Here is a 22,210-nt window from a genome sequence, read left to right as displayed (position 1 = left end):
GACGATAGTAGATTTAAATAGCTTCTTTGTAATACTTTAATCTTAATACTTTTTTAAAACAATATTTTGACTTTCAAACCATTTTGCTGTTTAACACTGCCTTCAATGAATCATTTTATCCTCATGAGTTATAAAATTACATAAAATTACTGTACAGACCAAACAAACTTCCATTCTAGGCTTGATGGAAGAGACATTTAAGGACATCAAGGCTGAAAAGAGTATAGAAGCATAGCTTAAACAATAATGCAGTATCTTAACAAATAACAAACTTCCAATGTGTATTTTCGGATGAAGCAGTGATATACTAAAAATATCACCAATTAAGAGGCTGTAATAGTGCTATGTCATAGCTCCACAACATGTTTGTCTTCTTTTCTAAACTTTAAACTAAGTTTAAAGCCTTTCAAATATAAAATCTGTGCAAGCGCTCAAACCTCCTGTGAGAGTCCGTCCTCAAATGGGGTCTGTGTGAGAATGCCGGATAATTTCCCTACCTCCTTTGTATCTTCGTGCGTTTCCTGAGCTATAAGACCATCACTCTCTGCTGCCTCGTCTTGGCCCACCACAGTAGTATGGGCTCCGTCTTCAGTTTTCTGGGCTTCTACTGTAGTTTCATCCATCAGGTGGACCGAATCCATTTCGGAAGCCGGGACTGCTTTTACCTCTCCATTTTGGACGGGAAAGACTTCATCAAGTGCAACGTACAAGAACTCATACTGCTCCTGTCAAAAGCACACACAAATAAGGAAAGATGAATGCTTTATTTCAGGATGAAACCTTTTTTTCCAATCCCTTTGCCGCGTCCGTATTTGAGCCTTGCAAACAAATCTGTTACTAGTATAAAATATCTTTCTTAAAATAAGCCACAGTGGCTCAGTATTTGGCGCGTCATCGTTAGTTATGGGGTTGAGTGGTCGGTTGTCACTGTGTGGATTTTGCATGTTCTCCTTGGGCTTGCATGGGTTTTCTCTGGGTACTCTGATTTTTCTCCCACAACCCAAAAAAACATGCATGGTAGGTAGCCTGGTTGGGCACTCGAAATTGCCCCTAGGTATGAGTGTCCGATTGAGTGGTTGTCCTTTGCATCCACGTGCCCTATGATTGGCTGGACACCAATTCAGGGTGTGCCCCGCCTGGTGCTCACAGTGAGCTGGGATAGGCCTTAGCACCCTCTGTGACCCTTGTGAGGATAAGTGGTTCAGAAAATGAATGAAGGACTGGCTGAATAAAACTAAGACAATCTTAAAAAGTGCATTACTAAGATATTATGTTAATTTTTAGAATTTTTACTTGTTTCGTTGGCAGATTTTTTTAAACAAAGGTCAAATTAGAAAAAAAGTTTTGAAGTATCCATTTTTTAGGGTAAAACACTATGTACTGACACTTTTACAGTCAGTCGGAGATAAAAAAGGTTACCCAAAAAGTAAAAAAAAAAATTCTTACCAAACTTGCAATCATGCCCTGTCGCTCCTTGCGCAGGTTTCGGGACTCGTGGAAAACGTCTACTACCTTTTCGGTCTCGGCGCTGTCCAACAGGTTCCACAGGGCGCAGAAAACACCGCAACGGGACGAGCCATCACTGAGGAAAAGCAATGTTGCGCACTTAGGTACACTCAGATTTGTAGTACATTCCGTGAACATACACTCATATTTCCATAACTTTCTGAAATAAAACCTTCCTACCCTTTATGGTTAGTCACCCATATTCGGCAAACCTACACTTTTAAGACACATTTCACAACCACGACTGTAACATAATGCACAGTTCATATACTTTGAGACCAATCTGCAATTTTATTTAGTGTATGTCTGAGTCACAGCATTGTTTTATATCTATACATTAACGAGCATTAACTTATTCGCTACCATTGACAGTGATGGGCGTTCAATCTAATTCAATTGGGAAGGCGGATGGTGAACTGTCATTATCATCACCAATTCAAATTGATGAAATACCTAACAGGTGAAATAATAGGGCTGAAATGATAAACCCACTCATGATTTGTCTCATGATTTTTGGCCAATGCATCGGTACATATGTACCCTTTTTGTAAAAATTGGGGGGGGGGATCAGTGACTTCTGCTTTTTCCGAAATAGAGGAAATACAGTTGTTGCTGCCTAAAACATGGTGAAATACTTCTGGAGAAAGAAGAAATGTTATGACTCGATTGTTGTAGTGAAGGACATCTACCTACATAGTAGTGGAATAGCAAGATTTACAAAATGGTGAGCAAAAAGTTACAAATTTGGCCATCACCCAATTTGCATCCTAACATTCTCTTTGTATGACAAGATAACCGTTTATCACAAATTATTTCCTGTTTCCAAAACATTAAGCCTCCCTTACTACATTTGAAATAGCCTTTGGGGTGGGTATTCCAAATGTAAAAAAAAAAAAAAATAGATTGAATATTCAAATATGAACATGATTCTAATATACAAAGCCATTGCTTGTCTACCGTGTTCCAACTCTATGATTGGCAAGGAGTCAGTGCAGAGTACCTGACTTTCAACATCCCAACTTAATTACCTGCAGTGGACTAAAATTGGAGGCCCTTTTTGTGCCTTTCCGCAATCACAAGTTAGTTTGACCTCTTTTATCATGTCAGTTAGGTCTTGTGCGGTTTCTGGGAGCTCGCCATCGAGCCATTTCAGGAATTGCACATGTGTCACTGTGTGGCTTTCTTTCCTCTGTTGAGCACAGATTTGAAAAATATATGAAAAATATCATGCAAGTGGCCATAAACAACCAAGTGGCTGCAGGTTGCCATACCTTTAAGTGACGAATAAGCATGTTACGGTTGATTACATTTGGAGAGGCGTCTGTTGATGTCACCTCTACCTCAATATCTCCATAGTTATTCTCCTTATCCCAGTACATAGATTCCTATGCAAAAAAAAACCTCATTTGATATGGCAAATAGTTTTTTTTTTATATGGCACCTTATTTAAATACCTTTTCATCAGAATTCTCCCGCCACAGCATGACAATGGTGGATACTTTTTTCTGGTAAACCATCAACCAAAAATCAGCTACGGTGTCCACAAGTGGAGTCTGTGCTGCAATCAAGCGGCGAGGGCCCCAATAGCCCTGAGTGTGAAACAAAAACACAAATATGTCAATTTGTCACAAAATACATACATCACAATTTTTATTATTAGCTTGCAGGTTTACGCTTTTAACCAACTTTGAAACTGGTACAGGGCTGATTTTATGGCCTGGTGTTGTAGCACTCACTTAGATTGATTGCATGTGAAATTGCAGATCGTTTAGCACATTACCAGTGCTGGGAAAATCCCAAAAACTACTAAGATACGATAAATTTCCTGTATATGTATTAGTCCTTTGTATATCACAAGTGAGTCGTCACAAGGTGTATTCCAGGGTTCCTCAAAATCCTGGATTTTGTTCCAACTATTCCAGGACAAACAGTTTAACCAATAATTATTCTTATATTTTTTTCGAGTTGATAAAAATGTGAAAATCCATGCTGAAACTCGCGCAAGACAATTGCAGGCAATTGACAACAAATTTACATTCACAAAAAAATACCCGGAACTCGGTTTTTAGGTGAAGTAATACTATGTTTGAAAGATATAAATATACATGTGAATGTTGGAGGCGTTTTTTTAGGTGAAGTAGAACTATGTTTGAAAAACATAATTACGCACGTGAATGTTGGAGGCATTGATGTATTTAATGGTCTCTTCATCCTCTTCACTATCAAATGACTCCCCGTCATGATCTTCATCTTGGCTGCTCTCCTGACTCCATCTTTCACCCAGCCTTAGTAACACTCTGTTGTAGTCATCTACGGTTGGCAAGATGACACACAAGATAAGATTTCAGAATTTGCTTTTAAAAAATGGACATAGTGATGTGGTAGTAGAGGGGACAGTACACCCAGATACCCAGGGCCCAAAGAGTGATGTTAGTCCATAAGACTCCTAATTTTATTATTATTTAAGAAAAAAACTAATGGATTATGTTAGGTTTATCATTATTATAAATATGTGCTTGCAATGAAGAATGCTTTGCCTTATTTTGGATATTAAGCATTACATATATGAATGCTTTACTTATTAGGAATGTTATAGTGGTATTTGAGGACTCAATTATTTTTTATAAGCGATAGTTTGTCTCAAAGGTTTGAAAAGGAATGCACTAGTAAGCAAAGCACATTTCATTGGGTAGAATAAGTGAGACTGAGTGCTTAGACCTCAACCTCAACACATGTTTCATTTGAACAGAATGAAACAAATATATACAATGCGATTTCTTATGAGAAAGTTTTTGAGTCAAGATACGCCAAAATCTTTGTGATTTGGTATGATATAAAGTCATATTTACAAGGGATGACGGATGGACAGCGATTCTTCTTTTGGTTTTCTTCTGTGACTCCAGCATTGAATGTTTTCCAGTTTTTGTAAGTGGGAAGTCTCTGAAAAACAGTAAAAAAAAATTTAATAAAGATTTATATTGGGAAATGGGCTTTGCGTTAAATGTACATTGGAAAATGTTTAGGACCAAGCTTAAATTGGATGACTTTAAGAGTATCAACATGAAGTTAAATCTTTACATCAAACTCGTCCATCAGTAATGTTGGTTCATTTGCATAGTTGTTCTGTTTAAGCATGCTCAGCGCACTGTGAAGCTCTGACAGTGAGATCTCGGTTTCTCCAAACTGGTTGTGCTCAAGCAAGGCCTGGTGAATCAGGATGTATTGGGCCTATGGAACGACACAAACATATCGGTGGAACCATGTGCCAAACATTTTTGAAACCTTTTTGATATAACTTGTGACTGGTTTACCTCGACCTGAACCATCAGACATCTGTGTTTGCGGAGGTTGAAAACATATCCGTAGATGTCCACTTTTCCCTCAGCTTCCAGGCACTCCAGCATGGCGTCAATACCCATGTAGGTGCCCGTCCTGCCCACTCCAGCGCTACGCAAAGACACCATGGAAAATAGGAACACATTTGTGAAGTAAAATATGAGTTAAACAACAGGAAGCGACTGGATTAGACACTTTGACTTCCTTTGGTCATGAAATCAATATTGGTAATATAAGTGGTCTGAAAATACATTTTAGTGGATGCTGTTTTGTTCATAAGGTGGGACGAGAGGAAACAAATGTGTAACAGCACATAAAAAAACAATTACTAAAATGTTATTCAAAGTGAGAAGAGTCAAAAATAGCATGTGTGCAGCATTAGTATTATGGAGCCAGGAATTGGAACTTATGAGTGTGTGTGAAAAAAGGAAACCACAGCAGAAAAGAAAGAAAAGAGAAAAAAAAGGTGAATCAGTGTGCACACACTTAAGAGCAGACTGACTCCATTTTGTGTTTAAAAATGTAATTTTTTTATACATGGAGAAAAAGGCTTCAATGAAATAAAATAATATGTATAAATATGTATGTATATATGTATATATATGTATGTATATATATGTATATATATGTATGTATATATATGTATGTATACATATATATATATATATATATATATATATATATATATATATATATATATATATATATATATATATATATATATATATATATATATATATATATATATATATATATATATATATATATATATATATATATATGCTAAGAAAAATGTTTCACATTAATTTACTCCCTCTTAAAATGTATTAAACAATACAATAAAATAATTGTAATGTTGAACTGAGTCAACGCCTCTTAAGGATTGGACTAACCTGCAATGGACAACTATGGGCCCACTGAAGACATTTTTAAAGGCGTTAACGCGGCGTCGAAGCTTTAGAAGGAGGTGGGGTTCCTCCGGGACGCCGTGGTCTGGCCAACTGATGAATTGGATGTGGGCCACCTCTCGCTCAGAGTTTTCTTTCCTCTGGGTGCACATAACAACATGCACGCTATACATTGCCAACTCAGTGCAGCAAAAAATAGACATCTTCAGTGGAGACTCACATTGGTCAAGTTAAGATGGTGGATAGAATAATCAGGGAAGAGCTCTTCTGAATTGAGCTTGACGACAAACTCCTCAAATACTTCCGTCTTGGGGTCAAAAGAAGGCCAGTACTTCACACACTTGTTCTGTAAAACAAAATGAGACAACTGATGAAAATATGATTTAATATTATTCCATATCATTATAATTTAATTTTTAATCTTCTCTTTTTGTAAATATTTGAAGAATTGGTGCATGAGAAAATTGCGTATTAATGACATAATGAAGAGAGGGCAATTTGGAAAAATCACATTTGATAGCCTGAATACATAAAATATGTGCTTTTGAGTTGAGTGAGCAATTCCTGGAAATACTGGCAGTAGTTTATGCGTTTTTTTCCACTATCGCACAAGAGAAAAAAATATTTCGTTTTTTTTTAAGAAAGTTTTTTTTGCAATGGAATGGACTGATAAAGGAATATTAAAGGTGCTCTCTTTCCTTTAATGTGCACAACTTGTGTTTTTTGAGTAGATTGAACTATATATTCACCTTATTTCCTTCTTCACAACGTGTCAACATCACAATGATTGAAGACCGTTGCTCCCAAATCATCCTCCAAAAATCACAAATAGTTTCCTCCTTTGGGCCTGCAAAACACACAGCACACAAAAACACACATTCAACATACGTGCACTGTACACAAGGCAAATGCCACAACAAAAAAGAGAAGACTGAGGTACCTTGAGCCGCAATGTACTTCTTGGATTCTTTGTATCCCTGCACAGGAGCAAACATTTAATAAGTTGTGCTTGAACCAAGATTTTTTTCAATTTTTCGTCCAAAATTGAACACAATATGTCTTGTAAAAGGTTAATTTTTCATACATCAATGTAGCTGGCGTTGATGTAGTCACAACCTGCTTCTCCATTTCCTGTACTCAGCTGAACTCGGTTATAATCATCTAATAAACAGAGCAAATGTTTCATCACTATAGATAAACGTGTTGTATTTTAAATTACCAACCAGATACATACATGGTAGGATGTCACCGTAACGGTTTTTGGGGACATTGCAGTTTCTTTTGGCCTCTTTGACTGTGTAGCGAGTAAGAAATTTGGGGATGCTCTGTAAACAAAATGTTTCATCCAACATAAGGTTTTCTTCATTTAACATAAAGGACACACTCGAAAGCAAAGCACCTGAAACTCATCCAGAAAAAGGCGTCCCTCATCAGCGAGTTTCCTTTTGTAGGCTTCCAGCAAAACTTCAGCTTCGATCGGCTCCACAGAAGCTGCAAAAGAACCAAAAGAAAAATTGCGGAAATGGCAAATATATCAAAAACAGGATGTGTGTACTTTCCTAATTTTCATGCACAATGTCAAGTCTGCATTCACCTTGTACAAGAAGTTGATGGAGATGAGATTACTGTCATTATTGTAGTAGAATAAGGAGATTTCTGTCTTTCTGTTACTTTTTGTGACTTACTTTTTTGGCTAACAGAGACAACTTTTTCTCAATTTGATATTTTAATGTGTGATATCAAAAAGTAAAAGGTAATAATTGTTTGCCTTACGTATTTTAATCGTTTATGACATAGAGATCTGATGTTTTGACGATTGCGGATGTGCAATGGTAGACATGTATTAGGTTAGGTTAGAACTTTATTTCAACCCGTATTTTGGAAAATTCTTGGTTGCAGTACCAAGACAGACACAAGACACACAAGACATTGTAGACCTAGTCAAAAAACTGGAGCCACAAAGGAAGGAAGTCCACAAAGTATTTGAGCATGAATTTGGGAATATTTAATGACGAACCTGACACTTTACTTTGAATATTTGTGTTTTTATATTTGGTATTCTTTGCACTGATCACAATCTCCAATATCACATTCTTTACTATAACAAGTATGACATGACGATCCGATGTAAGAATATTTAAGCAAAGTATTTGCAATAAACCAAACTGAATGCATTTCTAAAATAAATTTTTAGTGTTTAGGATGATGCATACTGTTCATTCAACATATTTATCGTGTCTTCTAAGTCCAAGTGAGCAGTATGCATGCCGAACAGCAATAAAATACAGTTCTGTTTTAATCTGTGCACTTACTTGCATTGGTCAAGAGAAGAGGGTAAGAATCGCCCATGTCCCTGTTAACAAACATGATGTTGAAACATAGTTACATAACATATTTCTCTTTCAAAACAAATTCCAATTCTCTGTAGTTTGTACTGTATAAAGTACATACACTTGAAATGAAGGGCATGCTAAATTCAAATGTGTATACTAGAACCTTTTTTGTTTGACTTTGTAGATCCTGTAGAGGACCACGAGCAGCGCCACAGATGTAAAAATGATGAGGAAGACAAGAAACCCTGTAAGAGCTTTATCATTGTCTGTCAAAAAAAAAAGACATAAAAACTGTTTTTTACGTAGAGGTAAAGAATAAAAGGTTGAAATTATTTCTATAAAAATACCCACAAGAAGTTGTAACTACTTCTTCCCAGATTGTACTGTTAAACTGACCATTGGATGCAAAAACCTGAAAGAGCAGAACATCTCTTTGATAGCAACCATATCATAGTAAATTATGAGGGTGAAAATTCTTGTAAATTAGATGTACACACCTTCAATCTGTAGGATGTTGAGTAGCTTAAATCTTGAAAAGTAAAGTCACATGTGTTATCTTCTCTTTGAAAAACATTTTTACCCTGATGAATTATTGCAAAAATTCTCTCTTTGGGTCCATTAAACCGATGTGAAGGTTTGCAGGTCACATGGATTACATTGTTTTCTGGAAGATTCACTTGAATATTGATGACCTCTTCTGGCACTATCATGGGGAAAAGATATTTATACAGTAGGATTGTTTACCAGACTTGTGACAATTTTACAGTTTAGGCCATGTGAGTGCAGGTTTTGATACTATTTGTGCCATATTAGTAGCAGCTATCCTAGCCAACAATGGGCACCAGGCGAGACCGTGTATTAGTGGCCAGCCAATCGCACGGCACAAGGAGACGGAACATCATTCACGCCCACACTCATACTTTGAAGCAATTTTGAGTGTTCAAACGGCCTACCCTGTATGTTTTTCGGGTGTGGAAAGAAACTGGAATACCCGGAGAAAACCGCTTTATCCTCATTAGTGTCGCAGGGGGGTGCTACAGCCTATCCCAGGTGACTCCGAGCTAGAGCCGGGGGACACCCTGAATCTTTGGCCAGCCAATCGCAGGCGACAAGGAGACAGAGAACCATGCACACTCACACCTGGGGCAATTTAGACTGTCCAATCAGCCTACCATGCTTGTTTTTGGAATGTGAGAGGAAACCGGAGTACCCGGAGGAAACCCACGCAGGCCCCTGGAGAACATGACAACTCCACACAGACCTGGATTTGAACCCAAGAACCCAGAGCTGTGAGGTCGACGTGCTAACCACTTGCACACTGGACCGCCCTATCATGCATATGAATTTGGAAATATTGTTTGAAGCTGCAGCAAGAGAGATCTTTATCTGAACCAGAAATTACATCATTTTTCTGAGTGATGGCAAACTTTTTAGAAATAGTATGATATACATTTTAGGCTTTAGGCTGACTATATATTGCTCACATTCTGTTAAATTCTAGTTGTTTTAAATATAGTTACTGGCAGGATGCAGAAAGCTTTTATCTCAGAATGAAAAAGAAAGGTGATTTAAAGAAAAAAAAGCAGATACAGAATACATAAATTGGAAGATAAAACGATAAAGGACAATTGCTGTAAAGCAAATAGTAAAATTTAATACATACCTCCAATGTCAGTTTTGATTGAATGTTTAATTGCTTCTTTGACATTAATACCCTTGTACATTGGCTGAATTCCACATTCATAATCAGTGTAAGGATGCAGGTTAGTAACAACACAGCCAAGATGTGTGTCGTTTTGTTGACTCGCCATAGCTGCAGCTTGGTGGTGGCAATGTGTGTGTGGGATGGGAGGAAGGGGTTGTTGGTTAAAACAAAACAAAAAGTTTTTAAAACCTGATCGGGTAAGGAAAACATCAACATCACATACACTATATTCACAGCAGCAAACTCTAAATACATTTTTTATTTATTTAAAACATTGGCAGTCATTGACGCCGATTGAGGTTCAATTTCTTTAAACAGGGGGACTTGCTGGGAATGCCCATATTTCTGTATCTTTGATGGCTATAGTTAGTTGTCCAATCCATTTTGACAGGAGGGACTCGGAACATTCATTCATTCACCCCCCCCAGTCAAAATGGATTGAACATCCAGCACCATCAATGGCAGATATTGATATTTTATTTATAAATAACTGAATATATCACCTTCTCTTCATACACAAAAATTGCAAATCCCAATTGACACTTTCAATGGGATGGCAATGCAAAGGTGACATAATTAAACATAGCAAATAATTCATGAGATTGTCATCAGGTCTCACTACAAAATTCCAACTCCATTTTGTTTTCCTTACCTGCACTGTACCTATACGTTGCTCTTTGAGATTGACATATACATCTATAAGATAGCTGATCTAGCTGGGCTATGACGTCCATGCAATTCTCACTTGTTGTTATCCAGGTCATTGCAATGGAGGTGTTAGTTATTTTGGTTGACACACTTTGGATGTTAAGATCTGCGGATACACAGTAGCCATTTTTTTAACACTGATTCACATATTCACATGTAACACCTTAAACACAGTGCCATTTGTGATTTTTTTTAATGTGACCCATTTTGACATACCGCAGTCAATCTTGACATGGATCATTGACAAGTTTGCTCTGATGACATCATATTCTCGTACGTGACCAGTGCAGAAGTAGTTTGTGAAGGGCTCTAGGTCAGACATGTTTTTGGGTCTTTGGTCATCTGAGGAGACACACAACCCATCATTTTTTTAGGCACACAACACCAAATATCTTTTTGGTACTCATTACATTTTATTGCGTATTGCAATGAATTTTGGTATTAACAAAAGAAAACAACAATAAACCATGCATTTACAAACATTATTAATCTTGCTAGGGTCGTGGGGTGCTGGAGCCTATCCCAGCTCACTTTGGGGAAAAGGCAAACTGCAGCCTTAACTGGTCGCCAATAAGTCGTAGGGTCCACAAAGAGATAGACAGTCGTTCATACTTAACATCACACACAATTGGAATCAATCATACAACATAGATTGATTATTTTATGTAATAAAAACAGAGGCCACATGAGATGAACCAAATATTACATAAACTACCATGTGCTATAATTCCTTTGGCAAATATTTAGGTTATGTTTATCGACTTACCAGTACCGAGACAGGAGTAATCGACAGTGAGATTGGGGCATTTGGGAGGTAAAACAGCTGTGATGTTTGCAGGAAGTTTATTGGAGACAATCTGTCTTATTAAAGGTGAATTTGCAAATAGAGACAGGAAATCTGTAAAAGAACATAAAAACTATACATCAAGTAAATGATGTGAGATTCTACTTTTTGAAAGATGGTGTAATTAAACATACCCGGACTGATGAACTCTGTTAAAATGTAGGAATGATTTCCACTCGGACAAGTTAAGATTCTTGTCAAATCTGAGCAAATGTCTGTGTAGACTGGTGTGAGGCATAAACTACTGTCAAATTCCTTGGAACGAACATTCTTTGGAATTACCAAGGAAGTCCTGATATTCCAACCAGTGGAGAGTGAAAGACAGCCAGTGGAGCAATTGCTAAAGGTGATGTCCCCTTCAACTAAATTTGACATGACATGAGTTTCAGAAAATGAATCTGAAAATACTTCTAAAGTGTTTTTACTTACCCATTTCTGGTGTAAAGGTTTTCGGATTGGCATTGCTGAATTCACATGACTTCCATATGCCATTTGAAAGATATTCAACTTGGTGTTTATATTCACTGCATCCCTTCTGGGATGTGATGTTCAGCGTGTTGTTGCATGTTGGTTGCAAATGAATTCGGTATGTGTCCTTAGAAGGGTTGGTGATCTCAAACCTGAAGCCATACTTGATACTTGTGACATTGTAGAAGCCTGCGTACAATGATGATGTCTTTGAATGGGAAGACTAACAAAAATCACTCTAAAATGTTATTTATCTATATCTACAATTTATAAACTACAGACTATAAACTATAATCTATCTGTATCTGTGTATCTGTCTATCTGTGTATCTGTCTATCGGTCTATCGGACTATCTGTCTATCTGTCTATCTGTCTATCTGTCTATCTGTCTATCTGTCTATCTGTCTATCTGTCTATCTGTCTATCTGTCTATCTGTCTATCTGTCTATCTGTCTATCTGTCTATCGGTCTATCTGTCTATCTATCTATCTGTCTATCTATCTGTCTATCTGTGTATCTGTTTATCTCTTTATCCGTCTATCTGTGTATCTGTGTATCTGTGTATGTGAATCTGTGTATGTGTATCTGTGTATGTGTATCTGTGTATGTGTATCTGTGTGTCTGTGTATCTGCGTATCTGCGTATCTGCGTATCTGCGTATCTGCGTATCTGCGTATCTGCGTATCTGCGTATCTGCGTATCTGCGTATCTGCGTATCTGCGTATCTGTGTATCGGTATCTATAACATATGCAATTACTATTATCAATTCAAAAAATACCTATAAAAATTCTTGTGTTAGGTAAATTGGTACTCACATTTGTTGACTGTGGTGGCTGGTCAAAAATCATACATTTTGGAAAAGAACAAGGAAAATATAAACACAAGTTTTTTTAAATTTAATTAATAAGTAAATTGGCACTCACATTTGTTGACTGTGGTGGCTGGTGTAAAATCATATTTGGAAACAAAACAAATAATATAATTATTAATATATCATTGCAATCAAAAAGCATGCCAATATGTCTGACACAGAAAACCCAAATTAGGAATGTAAGTATGTACTACTGGTTCCATACACATAATAATATATATAGTACATGACATAGTATAGTAAGTTGCTTAAACTTTCATAATAAAACCTTACCATCTGCAGTATTCACATTACTGGTGGTTGGAAGAATGTTTGTTGGAGTCGTGACTGAAATGTCTGAGTTTGAGTATCTTGTTGAATTCTCACCTGGAGGAAAATGAGCAAATAATTGTCATTAAATAATATTTCATACACACATTTAAAGTCACTTTGGAACTAAGGATTGTTTTAGTTATCGACAGCACATAGGAGGAATTGTTTGTTTCCCAATTTAAATTTAAGGTTAGTATTTTTACCAATTAAAAGCAGTGTAAGTAGTTTAGTGGTTTATAAACATAAATGTCAATTTGACAAAAATTCATAGTCCAAAAGGACACATTATTCACATTTGACCATTGAGTAAACCTGCATTTACAAAAATGTATTTTTACATTCTAATTAGTGTACAAAAAAGAACAAAAAGTTGAATGCAGTTAAAGAGTTGTGTTAGATATTATAGTTCAATATTAAAACTAAAAACTAATAACATGAGTGCCTGAGCAAAGTGAGGTTATTAAACAGATAATGTATCATATTTTATACATGAATTTTGAGTAACTTGATTGTTTTCAAGCCTGATAAAAAAAATGATGTTGCCCTGCAATTGCCTGGCAACCAATTTGTGCTGTCCCGCAGTGGGGGGATAGGCTCCAACACCCCCCGCAAACCTTGTGAGTATAAGTAGGATGATAAATGATGGATAATGATTGAATGAAATATATTTGGAATTTTATAGTCTTTTGTTTCAAGGGACCATTAAAGCCTCAGAGTTTAAAATGTTGTATTTTGCAGTCAAATATTGAGTGGTTTGCACTTTAAAGGTTTAATCTAGAAGAGAGAAAATTGAACTAGAGTATTTTCTGTAGAAGATGAACACCGCTTGTTTGAGCTGACATAATGCAATCATCACTTCCTGCCTTGCAATGACAGCAGCCACGACTCCCACATTTGGTTTCACTTTAGGCACCACACCAGTTCGCATTACTTTAAGAATTGGTGACAGTAGTAAGTAAAAAGAAAAAAATACAATAATCCATGCACAATAATTAGAATAACCAGTAAGTGATGTCAAAAAAACCCAAAAGAAATAAAATAAACCTTTTGCATTGAACACTTGTAATATTGTATCGTATTAATAATGTTGTATTGAAGTATAAATCATTTGGTAAAAGGATTTTGACAATATGAAATTTGATTGGAGTTATTCTCCATGAAACTCAAAAGTTTAAATGTTGGATGATTGATTTATTTCTTGTTTTTTTAAGAGCATATTGAAAAGGTGAAACACTTCAAGTGATAGTCAGGATGTGGTTTAGTGCTCGCTGTTTCTGTGAAGTGATGCGTGCTATTTGCACTGAAATTTCATGACACCCCAACACAGCTGTATCTGTTATAGTTGAGTACGTGGTGTCAATAAATGGTTCCTGGTCTTCTATGAAATGCAGAAATATTAACAGGAAATAGGATGTTCATCAACATACCATGACAACACAATTCGTGCATGCATTGATCATTTTCAGAATTTTCCTTTATAAATAATTGGTTGCATGGGTAGACAAGTTCAGTTAAACATATGGAATAAAGCATAAAAACGCATTAAACTTTCTCATCAGTCTTTAAATATTACCCTTCTGCTATGAGTTTTTATTTTGCATCGTTTTGCTCCTTTGGAGTGATTTTGTGTATAAAGGCTTTAACATTTCTCTCCAATACATTGTCTCCATGTGCAATGTACAGTATTTTCTGCACTATAAGGCGCAACTCATTTAAGAGTTGTTTTTGATAACATCTTTTTTAGTGAAGATACAAAGAGCAGAAATACATGCAAATGGACACTATAAACTATTACACAAGCTCTCAAAATTGTTCTTCTAATAACTAGTGCTAAATGTATTCAAAACGAGAAGCAAGTGTGCCCACATGTATGCATCTGGCTTATTTGGTTGAAATAAAAATGACACACTTCCCAAAATGTTTTTTTTTTTAAAAAACTTTTAAATATTACTGTTCATCTACTATTTTTTTTAATTTCATTTGCGAATTGTAATTACTGATCTATTCAAAAATTTTTATCAAGGGAAATCTTGAAAATTGTCAAAAGTGGCCAAACTTTCTCATTTCACTATTGATTTTCGAACGATCTTATCTTCTATACACTCCATCCAAATGTTTCTTCCCACGTTCAAAACTCTTTATTGACTTGTCAGTCTTTCCAAACTTAAATTTTCTGTCTAAACTTCTTCATTTTGTGCTTCCCCTTTCTTAGCTTTTCCCTCAAGTTGTTCGTTTCTGGCTTTGTCTGCTGTGACGGCGCTGCTGTGCTTAGCCAGGAAATGAAGACAACTCAGAATGTAACACGGAAGTGGTCAACTTTGTATTTTGTACTCACGCAACCTTGTTGAATTCAGAACAATTGCTGGTAAAAGTTTACATTACTACTTACTCTACAGCACATATATAAATAGTTAACTAATTTGTATGTAGTAATACAATTGCATTGGTGAGTTTACAAGTACTATATTTTGATCCAAAATTGTCTGACCTAGATAAAAACCTTCATTTATTTCTAAAGATGTGGATTTTGCTAATTTGGCATTTAGTTCATGAAAAAGAGAACAAAATACTGCATCAAAAATTACTTTCCATGCACATTCCTCATCCCTGTGAGCTTTGGCAACAATCTGGTTCATTTCTATTGAACCCATATGTGCCTTAAGTTCAGTCTATAAATAATATAGCAAAGAAACTTAAATTCATCAAGGTAGGCTCCTCTAAGTGATTATAATTCCAATCAGTGGTTACCCTTATTATTTTTATTCTGTACAATTCATTCTATATTTATATTTTTCAAAGTTCTTACTGTATTATTACAAAGGGTGGAATGATTAATTTCTTTATATCAAATTCAATTATTGGGACTTTAAACAATTTAATGCATTATGGACATAATTAACAATCAGTTCCATCTTGAAGCAATAAAAAAAATACTACCATGTTTGACGTTTTTTGACAATAGTGATATAGAAAATTCTCAGGCTTTGGGTTAGGGTTAAATCTTTCATTCATTCAATTTCTGTAGCAGTTATCGTCACAAGGGTCGCGAGGGGTACTTGAGCCTATCCCTGCTAACTTTGGGCACCAGTTGGGGGACATCCTGAATTAATGGCCAGGCAATCTCAGGGCACGAAGAGACGAACAACCATTCACGCTCACACTCATACCTAGGAGCATCTTACAGTGTTCAACCAGCCTACCATGGATGTTTTTAGGATGTGGAAGGAAACCAGAGTACATTTCTTAGGACCTTTAGGAAGAGATTTGGTGAAAAAAAAAAATTCCTGTAATAACTGACCAAATGATACTGATGTTCTGCCAAAATAATAAATGTAACAATAGATTTAGTATCTACAACGTTGGCTTTAAGAGGGCAATTAACATAAAATGGGAGGGTAGATCTGTGTCTCAAACTTTAAGATTGATGTAAAAATAGCACATCTTGCAAGCCTTTTGTGATCTGCTTAAGAATTTGGCTTATCACTCTACTTCAAGCTAGGTTTAAAGACATAGTTATCCTGACTTTCACGATTATACCTATGGCCAAATTATCTGAAATGAGGGGATAGACACTATACATAAAGTCTGCAAACATATTTAAGTGGCCAGTGGGTAACAACAGCTCTTTACATTAGGGTGCCTAGTGTCAACATAGTGGGGGGAAAAGGAGATGCAATGATTGATGCAAGTTATAGAGGCCCCCATGCGACATGTGAATGAGTAACATTGAAAGAGAACACCTATTTAAATTGGCGGTGAATGGAATCGGCATATTGACACACTTTCAAATGCAAATGCTGGTGCGCCTAAACACATTTTGCCATTAGAATGAATGGAGAATAAAATGTATGCCTCATAAGACAGACTAAAGCTGATTACACTGTATGAAAAAGATTGGACTTATATGGCCATGTCCTGAAGGGGACACATAGTATGTATGAAGTCACAGGTAAAAAAAATAAAAAACAATTAAAACGATCACCGCCTGTGTACAAATGCGTACATGCACTCACATTCTACTTAAAGCAGAACAGAAAAAGAACATTGTGCTCAATGTTTCTCTTTGTCACCAGACTTTGAAGTTTCATAGCCCGAGGTTACAGAAAAGTGTCACTTCTTCATGTTCGTGAGCCTAAATGGTTTTGTCAACGCTTTCCTCACATTTTCTATTCTTCAAAAATCTTCGATTTTATGCTAACAAAAGAAAAACGTGGTATTTGTCCCACACACTGATGCCATTACAATAGCTACTCACAGTAAGCTGAAAAGATGATCGTAGCCCAAAGCAACAGGCTCCTTAGACCACAGAGACCTTCCATGTGTGCCACCAAACACCACGTCACCTAGTGGGGAACCAACAAGCCAGATGTTCATACCCTAACGCTCAACTTCTCTACAACCCAAGTCACCATCAGTAGGGAAAGAAGACATTATTCAGACCACATACGTTTTGGTGTCTTATCTGTTGACACAGCTTCCTGGACTTGTTCCCCAAAGTCGAAAACCTCGCCTCTGCCCTCACGTTCAAGTGTGAGTGATGTCACGCCGAATGAGGCTGCCTTTACCTTAACGTTGGAACAGGAAGCTTCATTTCAACATTGTAACCAAGAACAGGAAATCGTCTCATCGAGGACGTCTGAAAACCACCTGATTGGGGTGAGGTGAGGGCACATTATATAGATTTCTCTTTTTCTACATTGGAGACATTAGCGTTGGAGAAATGAAAGTGTTTCAGTTATGTTTATTTATGTTCGCCCCTTTGCCTTGTTTCTAAATGAGACCTTTCAATGAAACATCTCTAAATGAAGTAAACAGACGTGAAACATCTTCAAGGTTCTCTTTGTGACTCCACCCACCTGCACCTTGCATTGATAGCCATGGCAATGCATGACCAAGGAGGACTTTTTTTTTTTTTAAAACCCCCATTCAGGAGAGCCAGGGTTTTGTGGCCTAAGGTGTACTTTTCCTCCATCATTTCATAACCTCGGATATCATTTTACCAGGTTTGAAAAAAAAATGTTAAAGTGCCCAGAATAGCAATTTTCAAGCTAGTAATGATTTGGTCCTCTTGGCTTGGGTTTTATTCATTCATTCATACATTCATTTTAAGAACTGCTTATCTTCACAAAGGCTATAGAGGGTGCCAACCAACGATGGCCAATTGCATGGCGCAAGATAACAGACCATTCAAACACAAACCCATACCTATGGCCAATTTAGAGGGTACTCGGACGATTCCCCTGAAAGACGAACCATCTGTGGAGCGAAACGCCTTTCGGCGAATCGTCCGGTCACGATTTAGAATGGTCAACCATATTTTTGGGATGTGGTAGGAAACCAGAACAGAGAAAACCCACACAAGCCAGGCGAGAACATGCAAACTCCACACAGTGAGGACCCACCTGGGATCGAACCCTCGATTCCAGAAATGTGAGGTATATATTTTTTCTGTTTTGGGGAGAATAAAAATGAATACAGAGGACTAAGTGTTCATCCGTGACATTACTCGGTAGCCACTTCCAAAAAGGGAAATAGCATGTAAACGTTTTTTAAAATGATTTTTTTGTGTTATTGTACAAGAGAAAAGACTATGGGTTGTGGTTGAACAAGGTCAAATCTCTTAGGCGTTCAGTAGAGTACACACTGATGTGATGGTGCTACTTTAAGGGTTGTCTGATTACACTTATCAACCTGCAGGGGAAGCTCTGGAGCTGTTTTGAATTCACTCACAGAATACTCAAAATAAATCGAGAGTCTGCCCAAAGGCAATAAATATATATTGATAGAGCTGTGTTGATGATGTGATGAGTAAAGTTAGGCTTTATTTTGGATTTCAGATCTCCAACTCACCACTAAAACCAGAGCAGTTGGGTACCATTTCAGGGTGTCCCCTGCCTGTTGCCTATAGTTGGCTGGGATACAGCATCCCACACAACCATTGGAAAATGAATGAATGAATAATTCTTACATGTGTGAGTGATTGCAGAAATGACAGTGGAGGGGAGCAGGTAAGTGCAATCTTCTAAAGAGATTTGCATTTCCATTTTCGTCCGGTCTATGAATTGCACCACGGATAGCAAGGAGAATTTTGGCTCTTAATGTTCAAGTATCAATGAAAATACTACACTTTATTGGGTGAAAAAAAATCAAAAGGAATGATCAGTGACTTCCAAAATGTTGTTTGCAGGCTTCCTCTAGTGGTAAAAATGCAGTGGTACCTCTATTTGCGAAATTAGTCATTTGCAACTTGAAGTTTTCATAAGTAAAAGCATATTTTACCGTCAATTGGTACAATTCATTCCATGGTCTGTATTACTAGCCCCTTCCACCCTTTAAACATGATAAAAGTTTACACATTTTCTATGAAATATATATCAAAAAAAGAAAACAATAAGACCATTATTTATTAAGCCAATAAAATGAATACAAGAAGTGAATTTATATTTAATTTTATATCTATATTTTGTAACTTGGGTGTTTGTTTATTTTTCTCGTATATTGGAACAAAAGGTTTCCCATGAAAGCTTTTCATAACCTGAATATTTTTTATGTAGACACATTTGTAAGTAGAGGTACCACTGTAAATGTATGAATTAAAAAAATAAAATTAAATTAAACTCATGAAATTGAAATGAATACAAGTAGAAATATACACTGTTTATGGCACCAATTTAAAATCAAAATGTATTGAGTGTCTAGCGCCCTTAACGGCGGCCAGTGAGTGCCGTGTGAGGGTAAATAACAAAATAAAAAAACATAATTATTTCATAGAAAGGTCTTAACACAATGGTGGCCACTGAATAAGTTATTTTTTTCAGGAGCGGGGGGACACAAAAAGCAAGAAGCCCTTCATGATTGGTAGAAACAATATGTAACATATCTATGTATCCCTCCTCTTTCATTTTTTGAACATTACAATGCCTAAATAAAACATAAATAATGGCTATGCGTCACCAAAGTATTTCATTATAAACCACATTTGCTCACAAAGTGTGTCCTATTGAGCATGGTCCTTACAAAACGCTGACTTTGCTACAGTGTCTGTTGCGTTCATTAAGCACTCTATATTGACAACAAAAATATTTAGGAGGATGAAATAGAATCGAACATTTAATAATTAAATAAATGTATATGTCAGAAGTGGAGGGACAAGGGTTAACAAGCATTTAAACACCTAATCTTTTCCTCCGTGTCACCATTTTTATATACTTTGCAGGTGCAGTTGCTCTCTTGAGGGCAATTTACACCAAACCAGACACTTTTTAAAAGGCAAAAGTACACAACCTTCCAACATTGTTAGGGCAGCAAATAAAAAAGCCCAATAACATGCAGTTTCTAGACAAAAATGTGTGCGAAGATAGTGATGAAACGATTTGATCCCCACTGGAGGGCAGTGTGGCTTCATGTTACACCGCACTCATTCCTCATGCATATACTTCATTCACTACTTTTTTTGTGTACAGGGAATAGCCAGAGTGTGTGTGCGTGCATTTTTTTTGCACGCACAAACACTCTAGACATACATTCACACACCCTCAATGCTGCAATTTGGACTCCTTGTGGTTCTTCTCTGCTAGTGACTGACAGGTTCTTAACGAGAGCAGCCTAGAGCATTTGCCCTCCAGGCCTGTAACATCAACCATCAACATACAACATGCACACACACATACACACAAACATATTTTATACACCCTGTACACACACCTAGTATTTCGACACAGGTCGATTTTGTCGGTCACTGCGAGTCGGCAACCTGATCCAAAATGGAAGGAATGTCATTGTCCAGCTCAGGTGGAAACAGGAGGTGACGCCGAGGCCTGACAGACAACCGGCTGCGTGTGTCTTAATGTGACGGTCACAATGATGAGGCCACATAGCTGGCCGGCAAAAATCAGCAACCCGCGGCAACGTCTTGCCTCCGCCCTTACATGATTCATCCCTCAGCTCACCTTTGTTCCTTCTCCTCTTCCACTGAGAGAAAAGCCAATTAAAATACTATGTGGATGGATACGATGAAGAAAGACATACCTCCTCCGTGACATTCTCTCTACCCCCCGCATGGTGACAGATCTGGCGCATTCACACTGAGGTGAAAAAATGAGACGGCTCCCGCCCTCCCGCTGCTATTAAATGTTGATGTATAATATCAAAAATATATACACGGGCGGCAACATGAAAACCAATGTAGGAATCAAACTCAAACTTGGATACTCAAATAAACCGCCTCAGTTTTTATGTGGGGGAGAAGACCAATTCGGACTATGGAGGAAGTTGGACCATTTATTTTTTACATCAGACTGCACTGTCCTCTATGTGTTTTCTCTTTTCTATCCTTCACGGGAGGGCACGCTGCACACATAAACAGGCTCAGAGGCCACATAGATAACCTGCCAGTCAATCTTAGAGCACATTCTAGCATCAATGCGTGTGTTGGGGTCAGAAAAGTGTAAGGACTTTGCTATTCGGGTGCATTTGATCACGTGTGTGTACAGTAGAAGCATGTTTTATCATACTTAGTGAAACAAAGACCCCGAGGACACTTTGCGGACATCCCCGTGAGACTACTCAACATTTGGTCTCGCGCACACGCACACACTATATAGAGGCAAGACTTTGGGATTTGATTGGGCATTCAGAAATCTGGACGGCAGATGAGTGACCCAGCACTAACTAAGCCTCAGAGGAGTGCTTCTCATTTGCTGACTAGACAACGCTGCTATCTTTCACCAGGTTTTTGTAAAATGATTATTAACACCTCTTCCCGTTGAGCTTATTTTAAAATAACAGAAATCGCGGAATTATCCATTTATATAAAACATATTGCATGTAAATTGTTATGACTTTATTTTATTTTATATTAAATATTTCATGGGCGGCCCGGCGGATGAGGGATTAGCGCGTCAGCCTCACAGTGGGGGACCTGGGTTCAAATCCAGGTCGATCTTGGTGTGTGGAATTTGAATGTTCTCCCTGGGCCTGCGTGGGTTTTCTCCGGGTACTCCGGTTTCCTCCAACATACCAAAAACATGCATGGTAGGCTGATTGGACACTGTAAATTTCCTCTAGGTATTAGTGTGAGCTGGCCACCCGTTCAGGGACCTATCCTGTTCAGCTGCTTAGATAGTCCATTCATTCATTTTCAGAACCGCTGATCCTCACAAGAGTTGTGGGGGGTGCTGAAGCCCATCCCAGCTAACTACAGGCACCAGGTGAGGCAC

At 37.3% G+C, this 22,210-nt stretch overlaps 1 protein-coding gene across 1 annotated transcript; it reads right to left on the bottom strand.

Moving 5' to 3' along the window:
* Nucleotides 1-16: 16 nt before the first annotated feature.
* ptprc (protein tyrosine phosphatase receptor type C) lies at nucleotides 17-17,532 on the bottom strand. Its single transcript, XM_077717930.1, has 31 exons — nucleotides 17,440-17,532; nucleotides 17,248-17,335; nucleotides 12,954-13,046; nucleotides 12,733-12,750; nucleotides 12,625-12,642; nucleotides 11,770-11,997; nucleotides 11,475-11,702; nucleotides 11,263-11,394; nucleotides 10,713-10,838; nucleotides 10,441-10,602; nucleotides 9,747-9,902; nucleotides 8,581-8,786; nucleotides 8,435-8,495; nucleotides 8,247-8,349; nucleotides 8,063-8,103; nucleotides 7,150-7,241; nucleotides 6,985-7,075; nucleotides 6,835-6,911; nucleotides 6,691-6,727; nucleotides 6,500-6,597; nucleotides 5,971-6,096; nucleotides 5,736-5,890; nucleotides 4,818-4,953; nucleotides 4,585-4,734; nucleotides 4,356-4,446; nucleotides 3,677-3,816; nucleotides 2,961-3,095; nucleotides 2,778-2,891; nucleotides 2,535-2,695; nucleotides 1,447-1,582; nucleotides 17-725 (listed from the first exon to the last, which is right to left on the bottom strand). Exons 2-31 carry the CDS (start codon nucleotides 17,309-17,311, stop codon nucleotides 432-434), a joined length of 3,669 nt encoding a protein of 1,222 aa, XP_077574056.1. The 5' UTR covers nucleotides 17,312-17,335; nucleotides 17,440-17,532; the 3' UTR covers nucleotides 17-431.
* Between the last annotated feature and the right edge of the window lie 4,678 nt (nucleotides 17,533-22,210).

The sequence above is a fragment of the Stigmatopora nigra genome, chromosome 5 (assembly GCF_051989575.1).
Source record: "Stigmatopora nigra isolate UIUO_SnigA chromosome 5, RoL_Snig_1.1, whole genome shotgun sequence".
Taxonomy (NCBI): Eukaryota; Metazoa; Chordata; class Actinopteri; order Syngnathiformes; family Syngnathidae; genus Stigmatopora; species Stigmatopora nigra.
Note: the sequence above shows the minus strand (reverse complement) of the source record. Positions and strands in the feature narration are given on the sequence as shown.